Genomic DNA, 21,298 nt, shown 5'->3' on the forward strand with positions numbered 1-21,298 from the left:
GACGATGTTCCAGCAAATGTGAGATGCAACATTTGGTTTCAACATAACGGGGCACTTGCCCATTATGGAAGGTGTGTTCATGACCATTTGAACAGGTGTTTTGGGCGTTGATGGATTGGCCGTGGTGGACCCGTTGCCTAGCCCCCATGCTCACCTGATTTATCGAGCCTTGATTTCTTTCTGTGTGTTGGGGGGGGGGGGCCCTCAAATCTATCATGTATGAATCGCCTGTGGAGACGGAAATGGATCTCGTGGGGAGACTCGTCTGCGCTGCTGCTACTGTCAAAGAAACCCCAGGTGTGTTCAACCGTGTACGCTAATCCATGCCACGTCGGTGTCACGCATGCATCGCGTCTCATGGTGGAACCTTCGAGCATCTGTTGTACCATCATGAAATGCACCCATCTCGTACTCCATTGTTAATATTATGTCAAATAAATGTTTGCCACTAATTACTGTCTTGTGTCATTTCTGCTTCTTGTGCCTCTGCTACTACTTTCCTGTGACGTTTCCGGTTATGGGTTCCTATGCGATTCACATTCCTTTCGATGTTACCTATCTCCCCTAAACATTTGTACCAATATTTTTGAGACACCCTGTATAGTATATAGATAGCCTATATGATATGTATGAAAATGAAAAATAAAATAAAGTAATAATAACTACTGGATTTCTATTCGTCCGATTTTAATTAAATTTGGAACAGCTCTACAAATCTTTCTGATAGGCCCAAATATGAAATTTCATGGAAATCCATCCACTGGGAGTGAAGTTATTACATGAGGATGAGGGAAAGAGAAGAGAGGAAAAAAAAAACATAGAGAGAAATAACAGTCAGACTTCTACTGGTCTGATTTTAATGAAATTTGGAATGCCTCGACAAATCTTAAGAGACTCAAATACAGTAAACTCCTGCTATTTGCGGTATCTGTATTCGTGGTCGCTGATTTAATATAAAATGAAACCCAATAAAATATGAATTTTAAAGTGCATTGAACATTTTCCGCCATAAAAAAAAACATGGGCTTGGCTAAAATTATCTTTCCCGGTCAAAACATCGCTCAGTGGGTGGGGGAAGAGGGGTGACAAAATCACGAGCGTGGATGTTTCTCGCTAATCCTTGTTCAGTATGTGTTATGCGCTTGTCATGGAAGGTTTTGTCGTTTGCTTTTAATTTATATGCTTATAAATTGAATAAATTTATAAATTGATATGCTTACAAAAGTGATAAATCTACCGTTTTGCAGTGTAAAACAGACTTTTTTGAGTGTGTTAATGGAAGAAAGTGACTTTATTGTGGACAAGTTCTTTCTAACCCGTAAAATATGGCTACGAATAACAAGGGAAATGTGAAAAGATCAAAGAAGGTGATGACATTAGCGAATAAAATTGAGTTATTAGATAAAATTTCTAATGGTGAAAGTGTCTCCTCAGTGGAAAAATATTATAAAATCAATAAGTCAATGGTACGATCAATCAAGAAATTGGAAGAAAAAATCCGCCGTAGTGTCCGTGAAAATGCGCTAATTGCTTCAAAAATTTGCTCTGTAACTCGTGATGTTAAATTAGAAAAAATTGAAAAAGCTTTAAATCTGTGGATAGAAGACCGAACTCAAAATAAAATTCCATTAAGTTCACTCATCATTCGTGAAAAGGCAAAACTCCTTTATCAACACTTTAGCGAAACTGGTGATAGTACTGGGGGGATAAGTTTTTTAGCTAGCAAAGGCGCTGGTTTTAAAGATTTGTTTGAAATTTCTAATAAATATTATATTTAATATTAAACTGTTTCTTATTTTCATTTTGATGCCATATGCTTGCATTTCACTATGTACTGTATATGTACATAGTCATATTATGAAGGTACATATAATACATACATAGACAAAATTTTAGACTAGTTTTTTTCTTATATATTTCATACTTTGAAACGGAACCCCTTTATTACTATGGGAGCCATAACTCAGTAATCGTGGCATTTCTCAGGAACGTAACCCCCGCGAATAGCTGGGGTTTACTGTATAAAAGTTCATGAAATTCCATCTACTGGGAGTTGAGTTGTGACATGCAGGCAAGTGGAACGACAGATAATCACAATGAAGACAATGTGTGCATTATGCATACAGGGTCCAGTCACATTATTATGACCACCCATCTAGTATCCAGAATATGTGCCTTTCGCAGCATGCACCATAATCAGCCACCGTGGGAGGGACTCAATAAGCCCACAGAAGATTGCTATGAGTATCTGTGACCATGCAGACTGCAGTGCACCCTGCAAGTTCCTGCAGGTGCTTTGGTGGAGGATCCATCCGTCTAATGTGTCGATCGAGGTGGTCCCATAGATTTTCAATTGGGTTAAGATCCGAAGAATTCTGTGGCCAAGGGAGTAGATTGAAGTCTTTGTCATGCTCCTTAAACCACCCACAGACAATTCTGGCGACATGGCATGGCGCACTGGTATCTATCAGCAAGGGATGCCCTGCTGATAGATAGCATCTCGGAGGTTTCGCGCATAATATGCCACCATCCACTCGGTGGAGCAAAAACCGTGACTCATCGGAGAAGGCCACCTGTGCCACTCGGTCAGGGTCCAGTATCAGTATTGCTGTGCAAACTGACGCCATTGTTTGTGATGAACAGCCATCAGCATGGGTGCTGTCACCAAGAGTCTGCTCCAGAGCCCAATGTGCAACAGGGTTCGGTGCACCGTTGGGTTACAGATCTTTCTGGTGGTCCCACGGTTCATTTGAATGGCCAGTTGAGCAAAAGTAGCGCACCAATCATTTCAGCCAATGTTTACTTCTGGGATAAATGGCGCATGAGTCTCCACAATTGGCACGTCAGGTCATCAAAACTGCCCCGTTCATCCAGTCTTGATACACTTTCGTCACTGCAGCACATGAGCATTTCACAAAGTTCGCTGTTTCGGAAATGCTTGCATCCCTGGCCTGATAGCTGATGATCGCTGAATAGCTGATGATCGTGTCCTTTTTCAGGTCTGATAGGTCAAGCGCTTTGCCAACAGAGGCTGTTACTGTGTTCATGGATGCCGAACATCAAGCCTTATATGCTTGCGGTGTATGAACTTGACACGTGCGCTGTATGATTTGCTAGGCGTGTGTGATGTCTGCATTGGGGGGGGGTCATAATATTGTGACTGGACTCTGTATATGCTAATGTCTAAAAATGTCAACAAAAAAGTTTAATATTAATTCTATAGGTATGGGTGAAGAGATGTTTACAGCTGTAAATCGTTTCATTTTGAAGGGTTCTAATTTATTTCACTTACCTACAAAAGCTGGGTGTGTCTTGATGATCATCTCCATGAAGATAAACTAAAAGAAATTTTAGCTCTCTCTTTGCATCATTAAGTGCCTATATAGAGAAATTTGTGTCTAATTTTTGCTAAAGTAATAAATACAGGTTTATAGCATTACAATGACATTAATACATTATGACATTATGAAAATTGAATGATATGCTATAATTTCTTCTATTTGTGCAGCATCTAATATAGAGTAATTAGTATTAGCTTGCAAAATTTCCTAATTCTCTGTCAACACTGCAAATACTAAAATATATCTGAGAAATGGTCAATAATTATTACAGCTACATACAGAGGACCAGTCAATAAGTTCTGCATATGATGTTAAATCCAAATAAAGTACAATTATAATGGTATCTGCTCCCCATACTTGTTAATAAGTTTGACAGCACTGGAAAATATGGCCAATGCTAGCAAAACAAGTATTGACAAGTACTGGGGGGGGGAATTGCATAGCACAGCTACACTGAATTTATATAGAATAGAAAGCTCCCTCCCAAGATTCCTTCAACTTTGGAAAAATATAAAAATCTGGAGGATTGTATTCTTGCAACAGCTCCACCACCAACCATACAGGCCTTGTGACAGGATGCACACAGGGCCATACTAAAGTGTTTATAGGCCTTGCACAATTTCACAATTGTAGGTCCACAAATGGATCTATGAACAGCCATCAGCATGGGTGCTGTCACCAAGAGTCTGCTCCAGAGCCCAATGTGCAACAGGGTTCGGTGCACCGTTGGGTTACAGATCTTTCTGGTGGTCCCACGGTTCATTTGAATGGCCAGTTGAGCAAAAGTAGCGCACCAATCATTTCAGCCAATGTTTACTTCTGGGATAAATGTTTTCATTGTATAACATATATCTATAGATAAATATTTTCATTGTATAAAGTATACAGGTCTCATAATACAATCACAGTTCTTTATGATAAATGACTAATATTTTGTCTAGAATGCATACTTAAATGTTATTTTGTATTGTCATTATTATTTTTTTTTTTTTTTCAGAGTGCCCTTTGAAAATATCTGACAAACATATTTTCAAAGGTGCTCTGGAGAGAGAAGGAGGGAGGGAGGGGGAGAGAGAGAGAGAGAAGACTAACAATTAATCAACAAATGTGCATGTGTATATAAATTTCAGCATTTATATATTTATTATTACAATAAAAAGATTTTGTAAAGTAATTCAGTTAAAGCAAATTAAGTTTCATTTAAAATCTTTTGTTTCTAATTTTTGAGTTATCTAAGATTAAATCTTTTTCATAGACCCTGCCCACTGGATAATCCAGTCCAATGGTTGTACCTGGCACAGTGATGCAGAATTAACAGATCTTGCTTAACAATACAACTCTGGCTACTTCTTTCATAATGCAGGTCTCAACAATTTCCTTAATATCTCTCTCTCTCTCTCTCTCTCTCTCTCTCTCTCTCTCTCTCTCTCTCCCTAACTATTTGATATTATAGAAGCTGATAAATGCAAAGAATACCTAGTGAACCATAAGCAACAATTTTGTTTCATCTTGCTAAGCTCTCATCAGACTTTCTTGGTATATGAGTGATTTACGATGGCACCAGTCAGCAGTGTAACCACACTTCAACTTCAACGATTCACTAACAACTGTCTTTTTCATCATCACGCAGAAGATGAGATATCCTATGAGATTCAATTTTTTTCTTCCCCGTCCTTAAAAGTCAAAATGATATAAATGAACCATGACTGATGCCAAAAGCACATGAAATCTCATCACAAGTCTATCTTCTATCATCATTCAATGGTTCTTGGATTTTTTATGCCAGTTGTGGCATAATTATTGAAAATTGAATTATTCCTAATACATTGTACAATACAATCTTCAGTTCAAGGGATGTCTAATAAATCTTCAGTTCAAGGGATGTCTTCAAAACTGGATTCATCTATAAGAAAACAATGTCTCCAAGAGAATTATAGCTTTCCTTACATACTCCTCTATCAAAAGGTGTAGGTAAGCAAATCTCTTGCAAAGACAGGTGAATCAAAAGCAAGTCATGATTTTATATGTCACTCATTCCCTGTAACAATGAAAGTGATATCAATGAGTTTTTCAGTGCAAATTCCCTAAGTTCAACAAAATGCTATTTAAACACAATTTACACTATTTATATTTTAGGAAATATTGAGGGTTGTGCAGAACTTACTGATAGAGCCTTACGTATGCACGTAAAAGGTCACCATAAGCTCTTCAATGACAAAATTAGAAGTGTAAAAAAAAAATGTGATGTGGGTGAACATGTAACAGACATGCTGAACATTTCACTTGCCTTAAAACACAGTGATGACGATTTAAATGAATATAAAAAATTAAAGGATGTGCTTTTAGCAAAAACCATCAAGTGTTATTAAAACCATAAAAGCAAGAGATGCAGAAAGATACAGATGTTCAGCTTATGGACTGAGGATCCCACTCCAGATAATGACAACATTACTTTGTATTTCTGTGTTTAGTGAAGATAGCTGTGCACGGAAAAACTAGGATAACAAAAAACTTTCTTCATCTGAGGTAAATTGGAGGAACACTGGACACATACCAAAAATTAATTGACAATACTTCAAATTACAAACAGAAAGTGAATCACAGTATACATCCTCTGTTTATATCAATTATTCCTGAGGAAACATATTTGAATTTACACCTTACTTCTCAAAAACACATCCTGTCATAAAAACAATTAATGATGTCACCAACAGATTGTCAAATTTTATGGGGGGGGGATATAAAGAAAATATTATTATTCATGTGGGGACTAATGATATTAAGCACTGACGATTTGTTAGACAAATATAGGAGCATGCTGAAGAAATGCTGTGAGGTAGGTCAGATTGTCTGTGTCTGCAATTCTGCCCAGGCACAATAGGAGGGATTATATGCTGAAAGTTTTGTGAATTAACTCAAGACTTGAAGGACTCTGCAAGGCTTTTGGGGGGAATTTTTATCCTCTTGACCCACACTTGTAGGTAGAAAGAATCTGTTTTGTAGAGACAGGATACATTTAAACAAAGTTGGTGCAAGGGTTTTGCCAGTACAGGTAGTTCTCGACTTTACGAGTTAATTCGTTCCTAGTGTGCGCTCATAAAGCGGGAATTTCTTTCCCATAGACATAATGTTAAAAATAGGGGTTACGTTATCAACAATGAAATTAGTTAGCTAATTAGTTTATGTTTAAACAATGATTGATTTATCCAAAGAAATGAAAACGTTACCTGTAAAATCAAGCAAATTATAATAATAAAGAAATTATTTATAACTTACAAATGTTAAAAAATGTTTATTCTTCATCATCATCATCGACTAAATGCACACGCGTTGATCACTCATTATTGGCTCGGCACTCATTGGTTTATTGCATTAGGAGTCATCTTCTTCAAAAATGCTTCAAGAGGCATTTGTTTCCAAGATAATTTTCTCTTTTAATTATAAATTTTGCAACTGCACATGAATAAGCATTTTTTAATGGCACACACAAATTGCAATTAACATATTCACGTGGAGTAACAAGTTTACGAAGCTTTTAAAAAAAAGGAATAAAGAGAAGATTCTGAAAATTTGTTTTTTATACGATTGAAGATTTCAGTAAAGGGAAACACATTTCACCATAATAACGAAAACACACACACAATTCCAGCTATCGGTATTATTGCAAATGCAATAAGATTGAGTTTACTACCCATTTATAATTAGATGAACTAACAGAAAAGCCCAATAAACCAGAAAGTGCAAATTGTTTTTATTGTTTTATGGTAGTGACCTCCAGAAAGGTGCTTTAAAAAATATCACAAAGGTGTTCAAAATTGATTCTTATAACGGAACATATGATAACAATGAAAGTGTAGCGTATTTTAATGATTTGAATTGGTAACTAATACAATTTGCAAACCACGCTCACGACCTTTTATATAGCTTTAAGGTCACATTCATGACTTTAAAAATGAAATTTTAGAGAGATAAATAACTTAGTTATACAGCGAAAATTTCAACTTCCGAGATCTTGACACAAATTACCAAAAAAACAATGTGTTATTGGGTTTACATTACGATATTTTCACGATATGATGGTGTCTCTGGAACTGATCAATATCGTAAAATGGGGTACACTGTATTGTATAGCTACACACGTGGTTTGTATGCAGTATTTATGAATGTTTAACATTCATTTTTTGCAATTAATGTTCATATTTTCGATTCTGTTGATACTTGGGGGAAAAAACTTGTAAACCCGGGAACTCATAAAGCGATAACTGCCTGTATTATTGGGATACCTTAAGGGTTTCACGGAAACTAGTTTTGGGGGAACATGGGTAATATAGACAATCATTTATTTGATGATATTGGTCAAAGTAATGCTTGCATATACCTTAAGAGTTCCTGTTTGTTACCGCAACAGATCATATTAGTAAGATGTTCTAAGGGCAGAAACATTTCAAATGAGCGGGTAGCTAATGCCAGGGAAGCAAGTTTAAAAAACTTCAAGGGGGTATGTCAGGGTAGTTAACTATACAAGACCACCAAGTCTTAATTGTTTATACAGTAATGTCAGAAGTGTTGTCAATAAAATGGGTACATTCAAACTGCTGGTTAAGACAAGAAATGCTGACATCATAGGGCTTAAGGAAATGTGGTGCCACCTGGAAACAGGGGATGATAAGTTTCAGTACCGTATGTACAATGTATTAGGAAGGCTAGGGCCTTCCCTAATAGAAGGGGGTGGTGGGATCATGCTTCTTATCAAAAGCAGCCTGAGCTTGATGAAAGCTTTCCCAGATTCAGACATTTCGCATGCTAGTACAGAATCTGTATGGTGTGAGATAGTTGGAAGCAAAATGTATAATGAGAGTGGGAGTAATCTACAGGCCAGGTGATTGTGAAGATAACGATGAGAGCCTCTACATGCAAATGGAATGGACAAGTAAGCATGAATGTCTTATTATGGGTTATTTTAATTTGCCTCTAATTTTCCATCTAAGTTTCCATCCCATTTGCTCCAATTGATTGGAGCAAATGGGATGGAAACTACACATTGGAGACAATTTCTAAATCAACCAGATGATTTTTATTTGTACCAACATATCAGGAAAAGTACTAGGGAAAAGAATATTCTAGACTTGATCATTGCCCATGAACCAGATGACATAATAGGGCTGGCAGTACAGGAACAAGAAGTGATCAGAGTTTTATGGTGGACGATGAAGAGAAGTAGCAGTAGTTAAAAAAAAGGGATGGGTTATAATCTCAGGAAAGGAAATTATGATGGCTTAAGGTGCTACATGGCCTGTATTAACTGGGTAGATATCTCACAGAGAGTGAATACGATTAAATTAATCATTAATCACAGCAGCCTTGAATACGTATATACTATTAAAAAAATACTCCATGAGGAGGATTGATTCCAAGTTGGATGAACATTGAAGTTGCCAGATTAATTGAGCAGAAAAAGATGGCATGGAAAAGTTACACAGCAATAAAAATACTGAAGCCTATAACAAAACTACAAATTGAACTGTAATAGTGCCACAGAAAAGGTTAGGCTGGCAAAGGTAGATGAGAAATTGCTGTCAATGAGTAGGGATAGGGATAAAGGTTGGTTGGTTGGTTGGTTATTGGACGTTTAATGGCGCATCAGCAACTAAGGCTATCATGCGCCAAGTCTAGGGTAATAAAATATAAAATATAAAATAGCATATCTAGTTAATATATTATACACAAAAATATGGCATAGACCATTTACAATATGCTAAACATGAGGGCAGTCTAAATAAAACTATGTAGATTAATCAGTTCTAAAAACCTGAATACATCTGACACATTGTCATCGTCGGATAAAATCTGCCTGAGCGTATAAGGCTCAGACAGATGGTTAAAACATGAACGGCGTTCATTATTAAAATATGTACATTCGACTAAAATATGACGGATACTTAAAATTGCTTTACAATGTCTACACACAGGACAATCATCAGCCCTCAGCAAATACGAATGCGTCAGGTGAGAATGTCCTATGCGTAGCCGAGCAAGAATTACTTCCTCCCGTCGGACCCTGCGCTGACTAGAATGCCAAAGCATTATTTCAGGCTTAATTTCATTCAGTTTGTTGGTAGGGCATGCATTCCAAGCTTCTTGCCAACGCGCGCATAATTTTTTGTAGATAGATTGCTTGCAGTCTGTATAGGGGACTGACAAACTGATGCGACTTTGTGGCGTTGCTGATTTTGCTGCTGCATCAGCTAAGTCATTGCCTCTGATACCAACATGGCTAGGGATCCAGCAAAAGCGAATATCAAAATTTAACTCTAAGAGGGAGTGTAATATTTGCTGCACCCGACATAACACTGGGTGAGTGCTTCTCACAGTGGATAAGGCCTGTAATACGCTTAGAGAGTCCATATATAGCATGCACTTTTGGTAGTGGTGGGTTTTTATATGATCCAAGGCCAGTTCTACTGCGTGTAGCTCTGCAGTGTATATGCTACATTCACTTGGAATATGATTACAGATTGTTTTGCTTGGGAAGACACAAGCAGATCCCACAAACTCTTCAGATTTCGAGCCATCTGTATATACCGGCAAGAATTCAGAGTGTTCGGCAAGGTGTGCTGCAAAGAGTTGCCGATATATACATGGCGATGTGTTAGCTTTCAGCCAACTCCTAAGACTGAAGTCACAAGACGGAGATCGTATATTCCAAGGGGGAAGATCTTGCTTGACTGACGTTGATATATTATCCAACGTGAAGCCAATATCATGAACCAGCTCTTGAATCCTGATACCAAAAGGCCGACTGGCAGTTTTACGCGTATTATATAGATTTTCCCACCGTGGCATATAAATCGATGTCCACGTAGGATGGTCAGGCAGGGATTTTATTTTTATAGCATATTGTAACGACAATTGCTGACGTCGAAGCATCAATGGCGGTTCATTGGCTTCAACGTATAGACTTTGGACAGGCGAAGTACGGAAAGCCCCTGTGGCAATCCGAATGGCTTTATGGTGGATTGGGTCAAGCCATCGGAGTACAGAAATTCTAGCAGAAGAGTAAGCTTGGGAGCCGTAGTCAAGTTTAGAGCGAACAAGTGCTCGGTATAGACGCAATAATGTGCTTCTATCTGCTCCCCAAAAGTTGGAGGAGATAGCACTGAGCATGTTCAAACCCCTCATGCATTTTGCTCTAAGCTGACGGATATGGTGTAGGAATGTCAGTTTTTTATCAAAGATAAGTCCCAAAAATTTTGTTTCTGCTACCACAGGAATTGGATTTTGTCCCAGTCTAAGTTCCGGGTCAGGATGTAGATTCCGTTTGCGGCAGAAGTGTATGCAAACGGTCTTTTGCGCAGAAAACGTAAACCCATTGGTTAAAGCCCAGGAACTAAGGTAATTGAGTGCTTGTTGCAATTGTCGTTCAATAACTCTCATGCTACAGGAGTGACAGAAAATACTAAAATCATCAACGTACAAGGCACTATTTACTGAAGGAGGAAGCTGTTTTGTAATGGAGTTAACTTTGACTGCAAACAGCGTAACACTGAGGACAGAGCCTTGGGGAACTCCTTCCTCTTGACAAAAGAGGCGAGACACACTGGATTTAACACGAACCTGGAAGAGTCGTTTAGATAAAAAATTTCTGATAAAAATAGGGAGGTGGCCTCTCAGACCAAAAGAATAGAGGTCTTTTAAAACACCGTACCTCCAGGTTGTGTCATAAGCTTTTTCCATGTCAAAGAAGACTGATACCAAGTGCTCACGCTTTAAAAACGCATCGCGAATCGCTGTTTCCAGTCGGATTAAATGGTCCAAAGTGGAATGATTCCTTCGGAAGCCGCACTGAATTTTGTTCAAAAGGTCATTTGCCTCAAGGTAATATATAAGGCGGGCATTTCACCATTTTTTCCAAAATCTTACATAAGCAACTGGTCAGAGCAATTGGACGATAGTTGCTAGGAATTTTGGGATCTTTTCCTGGCTTTGGAAAAGCGAGGACAGTTGCCCTACGCCAAGAAACGGGAAATTGATCCTCCAAATAAATTCGGTTGTAGAGATGTAGCAACAGCTCTAGAGAGTGAGATGATAGATGTTTTATCATCTCATACTGAATTTCATCTGGCCCTGCGGCACTCACTTCGAGGTAGCAAGTGCAATGGTTAATTCCACTTCACTAAAAGGCAGGTTATAAGTTTCGGCTTTGCTTGAAGCGAATTGAAGTTTTTGTTTCTCCGCTTTCTTCTTTAACACTAGAAACTCAGCAGAGTATGAAGTTTCAGCAGATATAGTGGAGAATACTTCTCCTAGAGCGTTGGCAATAGCAGTTGGGTCTGCTAATGTACAACCATTATGTTGTAACATAGATGAAGGAGCTGATTTGTATTTACCCTTCATCTTCCGAATTTTATCCCAGACAACTTTGGTACTGGTCATCTGGTTAATTGAAGATGTAAACTTGACCCAGCATTCCTTTTGGCTCTGTCGGCGTATAAATCGTGCTTTAGCACGGGCACGTTTAAAAGCTATAAGATTTGCGGTGGTGGGGTAACGTCGGAATTTTCCCCATGACCGATTTTGTAACTTTCTTGCTTCTTTACAATCTTGGTTCCACCATGGCTTAGGAAAGCGTGGAAATCGGGAGGATGTTTTTGGGATTGCAGTTGCCGCTGCGTGGATAATACACTCTGTGATATACTTCACTGCTTCATCAATTGATTCCTGCTGAATTTGTACAGGATCAAATTCAGTGAGTAGTGAAAATTTACTCCAGTCTGCTTCATCATACTTCCAGCGTGGAATTCTAAATGGATGACAAGGTTGTCCATTCACAATGGTAGATATTACGGGGAAATGGTCGCTTCCATAAGGATTCTGTTCCACTTCCCAGGAAAGCAAAGGTAGCAGAGAAGGCGAACAGATGGAAAGATCGATGGCAGAGAAAGTACGGGTAGGCATATGGAAATAGGTGTTTATTCCCATATTTAGTAACGACAGGCCGTTATTGTCGAGAAAACGTTCAACAATACGACCTCGTTCATTAGTTTCTGCACTACCCCACAGGGTACTATGTCCATTAAAGTCTCCAAGAAGGCAAAAAGGAGAGGGCAATTGCGTAATAAGATCGTCGAGATCTACCTGGGAAATGTGTGTACCAGGAGGCAAATATATAGAACATATTGTAAGTAAAGACCCTATTGCTAAACGAATGGCTACTGCTTCTAAATTAGTGTTCAATTGAACTTGTGAGAAAGGGGTATGGTTGCCCACAAGGATTGCGACTCCTCCATGGGCCGGGCCATCCCCGTTTCTGTCTTTACGAACAACAGAAAGATTTCGAAAGATGGGGTCATCATTTGCCTTTAGGTACGTTTCCTGCAAGCAAAAGCAAATAGGTTCATATTTGCGCATTAGCATTTTGACATCCTCCATATTTCGTCGCAATCCACGACAATTCCATTGCAGTAATTTAGCCATTATTACTTGGAATTAGTGGATCCGTTGACTGGCTTCCGAAGTGATGCGGGTTTTGATTGGCCCGCTTTGGGTTTTATTCTGCCTTTGGGAAATTGAGGGCGCCCAATATCCATTTCTTCCTCTGGATGAAGATCCAGAATAGATTCTTCTGCACTTTCAGCTTCTTCATTTACCTCCATTTCCTCCTGTACCTCACTAATAACAGGCGGGGTTTTTGTTGGAGGTGATTTTCCTTTAGGTGCTACTTCCTTCGGTGGTATTGAAATGGGAGTAGCGACTGCTTTATCTTGCTGTGCTTGTGTCAACAAGTATCTAGCTTGGGGTGCAAAAGAATCACGTGGCGATATTGAAATATCAGTTTGCGTCGAAATTGAAACCTTCCTCAAAACTGCTTGTGCATAAGATTTTCCACTGTTTACTGGTGTTACCTGTTTCTTCGCTTCCACATATGGGATGTTCTGTTCCGTCTTGATTTTTTGAATTTGTTTTTCGTCTTTCCATCTTTGGCATGCTCTTGAATATGCAGGGTGTTCACCGCCACAGTTCAAGCATGCTGGTTTCGAGGCAGAACATTCCTTTGTGTCATGTTCTTTTGCTCCACAGCGGGCACAAGCAGGTGATCCACGACATGACATCTGAGAGTGGCCATATTTTTGGCATTTGAAACATCGCAACGGGTTTGGAATATACAGCCTTACAGGACAGTTCAAATAACCAGCCTTGATGGAAGTAGGCGGTTTAGGTGTGTTAAATGTAAGGATAAGAACCCTAGTTGGAACTAGTTTTCCCTCCTTACGCATAAATATCCTCTTAACAGCTGTAACTCCTTGATCTCTCAGTTCGGTGCATATCTCCTCTTCAGATGTTTCAAGGAGATCCCACTCGGCAATTACGCCACGCGATGTATTCAATGTCCTGTGTGGTGATATCTTAATTGGAATTCCCCCAAGAGATGTTGCTTGGAGGAGCGATTCTGAATGTCGCACTGAGGAAGTTTCAACTAAAAGGTCACCCGATCTAAGTCGTTTTACCGACTTCGGGGACCCTGCCAGCCCTTCAAGACCCTTCTGAATGAAGAAGGGCGACATTTTACCTATATCCTTTTCACCGGTAGAATGTATGATAAGGAATCGAGGTACAGGAGGTGGTGCAGCTTCTGTTCGGTGTTTCTTTTTTGATGTTATATTATCATCATCAATTTCAGGTAGGGACCTCGTAGAGGCCCCAGAGGGGTTTGAAAGATTTAAATTACTCATAAGAGTAAAAAGAAAATGTCTGATGCCTAAGTACCTCACCCACCACCGAGCCCAACGAGGGGACGCCCACTCGTGAACTAGCAGGTACTGCGTACACGAATGGGACGCCGAGTTCGCTTAGAACACCATACCCACGTTACCAATAAGTCTTTATCCCGTCCCAGGACCAAAGGGAGGGAGACTTATTGGAACGAAGTTGACCCTAGCAGTATAAAACCACCCGCCGATTGATCCCAGTCGAGCCGGTCCGGGACCGCCCGTCTTGTCGAAGCAGGGGCCAAAGTGGTGTATTAAGGCTGGGCCCCTCAACCACCAGGATCCCCCTTTCCGCTTCCACGGGTCGCGGCGCACGGCTGCACACGCCGGATTCCAAAGATGTAACCCTGGAACCAAGGTATGGGCGTTAGATCCCAGTGATGCTAATCTGGAAAACCAGCAGCATCACTGGGAGGTCCCCTCACCACGTACAGGTGCCCACGTCGAGGGGATATAGGGATAAAGAAGAGGAGGACAAACCAGATCGGACCCTTATGTAATGGACGTGGGACAGTATTAGATACACTCAGCTGATTTTTCAGATAAACTCAACAATTACTTTGCATCGGTATTTACAGAAGAAAAACCCTTTATGTCAATGGGAAATTATGGGAGTGAAGTTGAAAAATATGTAATTAATCATATTGAAATTTCACACAATTATTTAATGAAAAAACTTTCACAGGATAGCAGTATGGCTTCAAAGCAGGAGGCAGGGAGTTGTGATAAATGGTTATTCTTCAGATTGGGTTACTGTAAGATGTGGAGTTCCCCAAGGATAAATATTAGGACCACTGTTGTTTTCTTACATGACATCAATGAAGGGATAGAGGGTGTGATGTCTAAATTTGAAGATGATGTAAATATCAGTAGAGTAGTTAATGATCACCATCAAGCAGAGCTTCTTCAGAATGACCTAGATAGACTTCAGAAAAGTGGTAGTTACACTTTAATTTAGCAAAATGCAATGCCTTACACCTGGGGAACAGCAACCCCAAATAAGATTTTGCCTCTGTGCATGTGCACACATGCATTTACACAGGAAATTGAGGTAAAGGTGCTGAAAGAATTTCATATTATATTACAGTTATACTCACACTATATTCAGTTCATGTGCAGTCTTAAAGACCTGCACATGAACTGAATAAGATGATTTTATTTTTTACTTCTAGATGCATTATAAACACTATAATTAAATTTTTTATCAGATTCAATTCAGTAAGCTTTTCACCTGGCTATAGGTTCCCTGATAAAATACAGGATGATTTCTCCCATACTTTGCTTCATATCTGTGAATAAAAGCTAGAACATCACCTAATGGATCTGTAATAACTGGAAATAGAGAAGCAAAACATAGCAATATAATAAAATAAATATCAAATATGAGAGACAATTTGTATATATATACTGTATATATATTACCATATTAAATGACAGCAAATGAGAGAACACATTCAGCCTTCCAGTTTGAGACCTTACTCTTCACAAACAAATTCAATTTCTTGAACACCCACCACTAATTCCTTAAATGCTGATCTCCAACAGGATGAATAAAACTTGATTAACTTCAATCCTTCAAAAGCTCATTCCTGTCTTATTTCACAAAAGAAAAACCTGCCACTCCCATGATCAACTTTGATAATACTCTAAATAGTCCTAATTTCAACACCTCTCTTGGAATAAGAAAATCTTGCGATTGCAAGTCTTGCTTCCTCTGCATAAAAAAAAAAAAAAAAAAAAACTGTTTTCATTTGCCTCAGCATTATTTCTTACAATGGCATATTGTCCCCAAAACCTCTCTGCAACTCGGTGCAAAAGGACAGTCATGTTAATTAATGACACATCTCTTACAAACTCTCTATTATGTAGGCATACAGTTTCTGTTGCAGGTGTTTTCTATAGACATTTCCACAGGCACTGTTATACAGAGGTGGAAATACAGACTGGTATTCTAATTTTGCCTCTTTTTTTCAAATTAGTCTGAATACATGCCCTATCTAGTCAATGTCCCTTCACTGCTCAATTTCAAACTAACTTTCCCTCTTCCCTCATCACTTTTACTTTTGCTCTTTGGAACAATCTCCCTCACATGTATTTCTTGAAAATTACATTATAAAGAAAGTTGTGTTAAGAACTGCCTTCTTAACCTTCATCCCATACATGATAACAAAACAATGTACTATATGTTCTAATTCCTGTTCTAAATTGGAGTCAGTCACCATAAAAAAAGGGGGAGGGGGAGGCTAGTTTTTAATAAATGCAAATTATAACAATTCTATATTTAACTAAAGCTCACTTTTTTATGAATAATTTTAACAATATAATGCAAAAATAATAAAAAACATGAAACAATATATATTTCTTGTTAATATTTGAGGCTATAGCCTAGCCTGAAACAGGTAACAGCCTCTATAATAAAAAAAAAAAAAAAAAAAAAAAAAAAAAATTGAAACTAAACAAAATATAAAAGAAATGCCTGTTCTACAGTAATAAAACAATTGCTTTGCTTTACTGCTGAATTCAAATGAATTTTTCACTAATGCTTTTATTTTGATCTACCATCTTGAAATGAGATGTTTCCAGATGCCCCCCCCCCCATCAGCACCAGCAAATTATATTTCCTCTATACAGAAATGGATACCAGCTGATATCCAAAAGTTTTCTGTAATGAGAAAGTACTACTATATACTTTAAATAAATCCATACACTTAATTAATTTTTTCCTATTTCTTTCTTTTTTTTTAATAATGGCTCAATAGTAAGAAAATGAAGCTTGACTAAGAAACACAAATATAAGCAAGATGTTACAAGTAAAATACATGGAGTCTACTTTCCCTTCTTTCAGAATAGTGATTAATGTTTTTTTTTTTTTTTTTTTTCCAATCTTGTTTCAAGAATAAAATAAAAGCAAACAAACAAAAATACCCATCAGTACACCATGACCATGGATCAATCTCAATTCACTGTACTGATTTCATAAACATAAGCCCTAAATGAATGCTTATTATTTCAGTGATTACTAGCTTATTTCAAGATGCCAGTTTGAAAGATAAACAGTCTCTACATCACGGTGCTCCCTTAAACCTTTTCCACTTTATCTTAAATTCTGTTAGTATCAAGGCTGTAAACAAGAGTTCTAGATGGAAAGGTACTAATAACTTGGGTGGAGAGCCATCTGGAAACATCTCATTTCGAGATGGTAGATCAAAATAAAAGTATTTCTGTCAGGATGACATAAGGGAGGGTCCCTTGTATTTACAGTATATTTGGTTTGATGACTATAAACACAATTCTAAACAGCAGCACTCATAATCTAATTGGCTGTTAATATTGTTTCAGAATGATAAATCAAAATAAAAAAATACTCCACTGGAATATCCTAGCTCCACCACCCCCAGTAAGTATTATAAATTCAGTTTGAATCAGATTCTATCTGCCCCATAACCAACAAAGGTTATGGGCAGGTAAAAAAAAGGTAAACTTCAGCCATTATCAGCCCAATGCAGGATGGAAGCCTCCTCAACAATTCATGCTGAGGGAAATCTGCCATGCTGGTCCAGTGCGGGTTGACAGATTGACCGTATTTAGCAGTCAGGGGCTTGAACTCCAGTCTACTCCAAAAGCATGTGCTACTGCACTCCCGCTCCTGACCACTCGGCTATGAGGCCAGTAAACATGGAAATTTTGAAATCTCACCACTAATTTTTAAAAAGAAGGCTAAAAAATATGATACATGGTGATCGGGATAGAGAAATCCCTTTATGAGGGCTACTAGGAAGAAGAGGAAGCTACTACCAACAGGGAAAGCAACAGGAAACTATCCTGTAAAGAAAACATATCCCATGTAATCCAATGATAAGTAAACAAGAGAATCCTGAAAGTACTGGCAAATGAGAAATCACCGTAGCGCAACAGAATGCCAATGGTGATGCCGTCGGGCCCAGCAGGGGAAATGACAGGGCTTTCCAGGTCGTCAACATGCGAGATCCCTGTTGTGGAATCAGGACGTGGAACTTACAAACCATGTTGAGTTGTGGTAAGCTGGAGAATGTCAAAAGAGAAATGCACAGGAATGGTACTGATGTGCTTGGGGTGGCAGAGAAATGATGGAGAGAAGTGGGTGAATTTAAAAGTGGAGACTATAAAGTTATGCACTCTGGAAGTATTAGCATTAGCATTAGTAAAGGCATATGATGCAAGAAAGCAAGCTTATTCAGCATCAGCCAAAAAAAAAAAAAAAAAAACCCCACTCCCATTTCACCCATCTGTTCGTTCGAAATACCTGTCCAGTTGAGCTTTAAATTTGTTTAGGCTATCAACTTCTACAACAAGTGATGGAAGTCGGTTCCACCAACCAACCACCCGCTGGCCAAAGGCAAATTTCCGCACATCTATCCGACATCCGTCCTTCCTCAATTTGAATTTATGCCCTCTGAGGTGATTATTCTGAGCAAGATGAAGAATCCCATTGGCATTGAGCATGCTCAAACCATTCAAAGCCTTATACACCTCTATCAGATCACCTCGCCGGTGCCTAGTCTCCAGACTGTAATTTGCAAAACTTAAGCCTTTCTTCGTAAGAGCAACTCTTTGTTCCATTCACTAATCTTGTTGCCCTTCTCTGTACCCGTTCCAGCAGTTCTACATCCTTCTTGAAATGAGACCTCCAGACCTGTATACAGTACTCAAGATGTGGCCTAACCATTGCCTTATACAAGGGAATAATCACCTCCTTATCCCTGCTAGAAAAATTCCTGTATATCATTGACAAGACACCATGAGCTACTCTTGCAGCTCGTCTGCACTGCTCAGAGAACTTCATATCTGCCTGCACAATTACCCCCAGGTCCTTTTCATTCTCCACCACTGTCAGTGTAGTACCGCAGAGTTGATACGTTGCTCTGGGGTTACTGTTTCCCATATGTAGTACTTTACATTTGTCAATGTTAAACTTCATTTGCCACCTCTCAGCCCATCTGTTCAACCTTTCCAGATCCTGTTGCAGCAGCATAGCGTCAGTAGTGTCCTTAACGACCCTGCCAACCTTTGTATCATCTGCAAACTTGGACATTAAGCTTGATATACCATCATCAATATCATTTATAAATACAGAAAACAATAATGGACCCAATACTGAACCCTGAGGGACTCCACTAATAACATTAGTTCACGATGAGCAGTGTCCATTGATTACCACTCTCTGTCTTCTCCCCCTCAACCACCCCTTTATCCATAGCAGCAATTTGCCTCCAATGCCACACTGCTCCAATTTGTGCAGCAGTCTTCCATGTGCAACAGTATCAAAAGCCTTTCTAAGATCCAAATATATAATATCAAAGTTATTCCCTGCATCCAGTTCTTTTGTGACTACATCATAGTATCCAATCAAATTGGTCAGGCAAGACCTGCCCTTAACAAAACCATGCTGCGGGGGGTTGGCAATAATTATGACAAGAAGGTTCGTGAGAGCACTGGTCAATGTGGAATCGTTGGGATATAGACTTGTCATGGCCAGATTTGCAGCAAAACCAGTAGACATGGTGATTAAACAAGTATATATGCCAACCTCAAATAGTGCTGATGAATCAGGTGAGGAGATATATAAACAGCTGAAAGAATTAATATGGAAAACTAGATCAAGAGAATGTGATAATCATGGGGGACTGGAATGTGGTGGTTGGAGAGAGAAGGGAAGAAAAGACTGTGAGGGACTTTGGGCTAGGAGCAAGAACTTCTTTACAAAACTCCACGTTTAGTGGAGTTTTGTAAAGAAGAGAGACTAATGTTTGCAAATATGTAGTTTAAGCCTTCACTACGCAGAAGCTATACATGGAAGAAACTGATATTGTTTCTGAGAGGACAACAAAGGATTTAGAGCAAAACTGGTCATTAATCAAGGAGATGACATGTAAAGTGGCATCAGAGGTGCTGCGGAAGAGTGAAAAAATTAGGAGGAAGCCTTGGATCACTGATGCTATCCTGCAGAAAATGGAGGAGAGGAGATGAGATGAAATAATGAAGAGGTTCAAAGGAACTATAGAAGATTGAAGAATTAAATCGATAAAGAATGTAGGAAGGCAAGAGAACAGTGGTAAGCAGAGAACTGCCAGGAGATTGAAATGCTTGAACAACAGGGATGGATGGACTTGGCACACAGAAAAATCAAAGTGTTAACGAGAAAGTGCAGCAGAATTCAAATGAGAGCAATAAGGGACAGAAAGGGAATGATGGTACTGAATCTCGAGAAACAAAACGAAAGCTGGAGGAGATATGTGGAAGAAATCTATGACAACTCAAGCACATATACATGGAAGAATATGGCTTTAGAAGAACAAGACAACATGGAGGAAGGAATATCTAAAGAATTCAAGGCAGCCCTAAAGCCTCTTAGCAATAACAAAACACCAGGAATCGACATCATAATTGCAGGGCTTTTAAAATACAGTGGAGAAAATATGAAGAAATCTCTATTTTAACTGATAAAGAAAATGTTCAGGGAAGAAAGGTGGCCAGAGGAATTCTGCACATTGTTCATAATTCCTATACCCAAAAAAAAATGACACCAACAATATGCCAAGACTACAGAACTGTGTCTTATTACTCATGCTGAATTACTCATGCCAATATTCTGCTGAAAGTTATTAAAGTTTGTTTTGAGAGACATATTGAACAATAACTGGATGATTCACAGTGCGGCTTTCACAGAGGCAGTTCGACAAGATGCTGTTGGAACTTTGAGAGTATTTGAAGAGAAAATGTATAACAAGGGAAGAAACCTTTATGTGTGTTTTGTAGATTATGAGAAAGCATTCAATAGAGTAATCTGGAGAGAATTGTTCCCACTGCTTGAGAAAATTGGATGCAAGAAGATTATTGGACTGCTCTTTGACTAATATAGAAGACAAAATGCGATGATAAATGTGAGAGGGGAACTGAAGGAAAAAGCTAAAGTTAAAAAGGGAGTAAGAGGGGTGTTAAAATAGGAGAAAAGATCATAAAGACTATTAACTTTGCAGATGATCAGGCCATTCTAGCAGGTTGCCTGGCTATGCTACAAAAAATGATCAGACTAAATAAGAAAGCACTAAAGTATGGAATGAGGATTAACGTGAAAAAAACAAAGGCAATGATGATTGGTAGAAGGGCAATTTCCTTCCGAATTGAGATCGACGGAGAAAGAGTAGAGCAGGC

At 38.8% G+C, this 21,298-nt stretch overlaps 1 protein-coding gene across 1 annotated transcript in view; it reads right to left on the reverse strand.

The window, feature by feature from the left end:
* The window catches only part of Faf2 (Fas-associated factor 2), a 135,843-nt gene that overhangs the window by 54,312 nt on the left and 60,233 nt on the right, over window positions 1-21,298 (reverse strand). The window contains exons 6-7 of the mRNA XM_090389313.1: window positions 15,339-15,439; window positions 3,293-3,378 (exon numbers count right to left, since the gene is read on the reverse strand). Coding sequence (XP_090245439.1) covers window positions 3,293-3,378; window positions 15,339-15,439 — 187 coding nt within the window. The remainder of the gene's footprint in view (window positions 1-3,292; window positions 3,379-15,338; window positions 15,440-21,298) is intronic.

This window comes from Mastigoproctus giganteus, chromosome 14 (genome assembly GCF_048544385.1).
Source record: "Mastigoproctus giganteus isolate SK-2022 chromosome 14, ASM4854438v1, whole genome shotgun sequence".
Classification (NCBI taxonomy): domain Eukaryota; kingdom Metazoa; phylum Arthropoda; class Arachnida; order Uropygi; family Thelyphonidae; genus Mastigoproctus; species Mastigoproctus giganteus.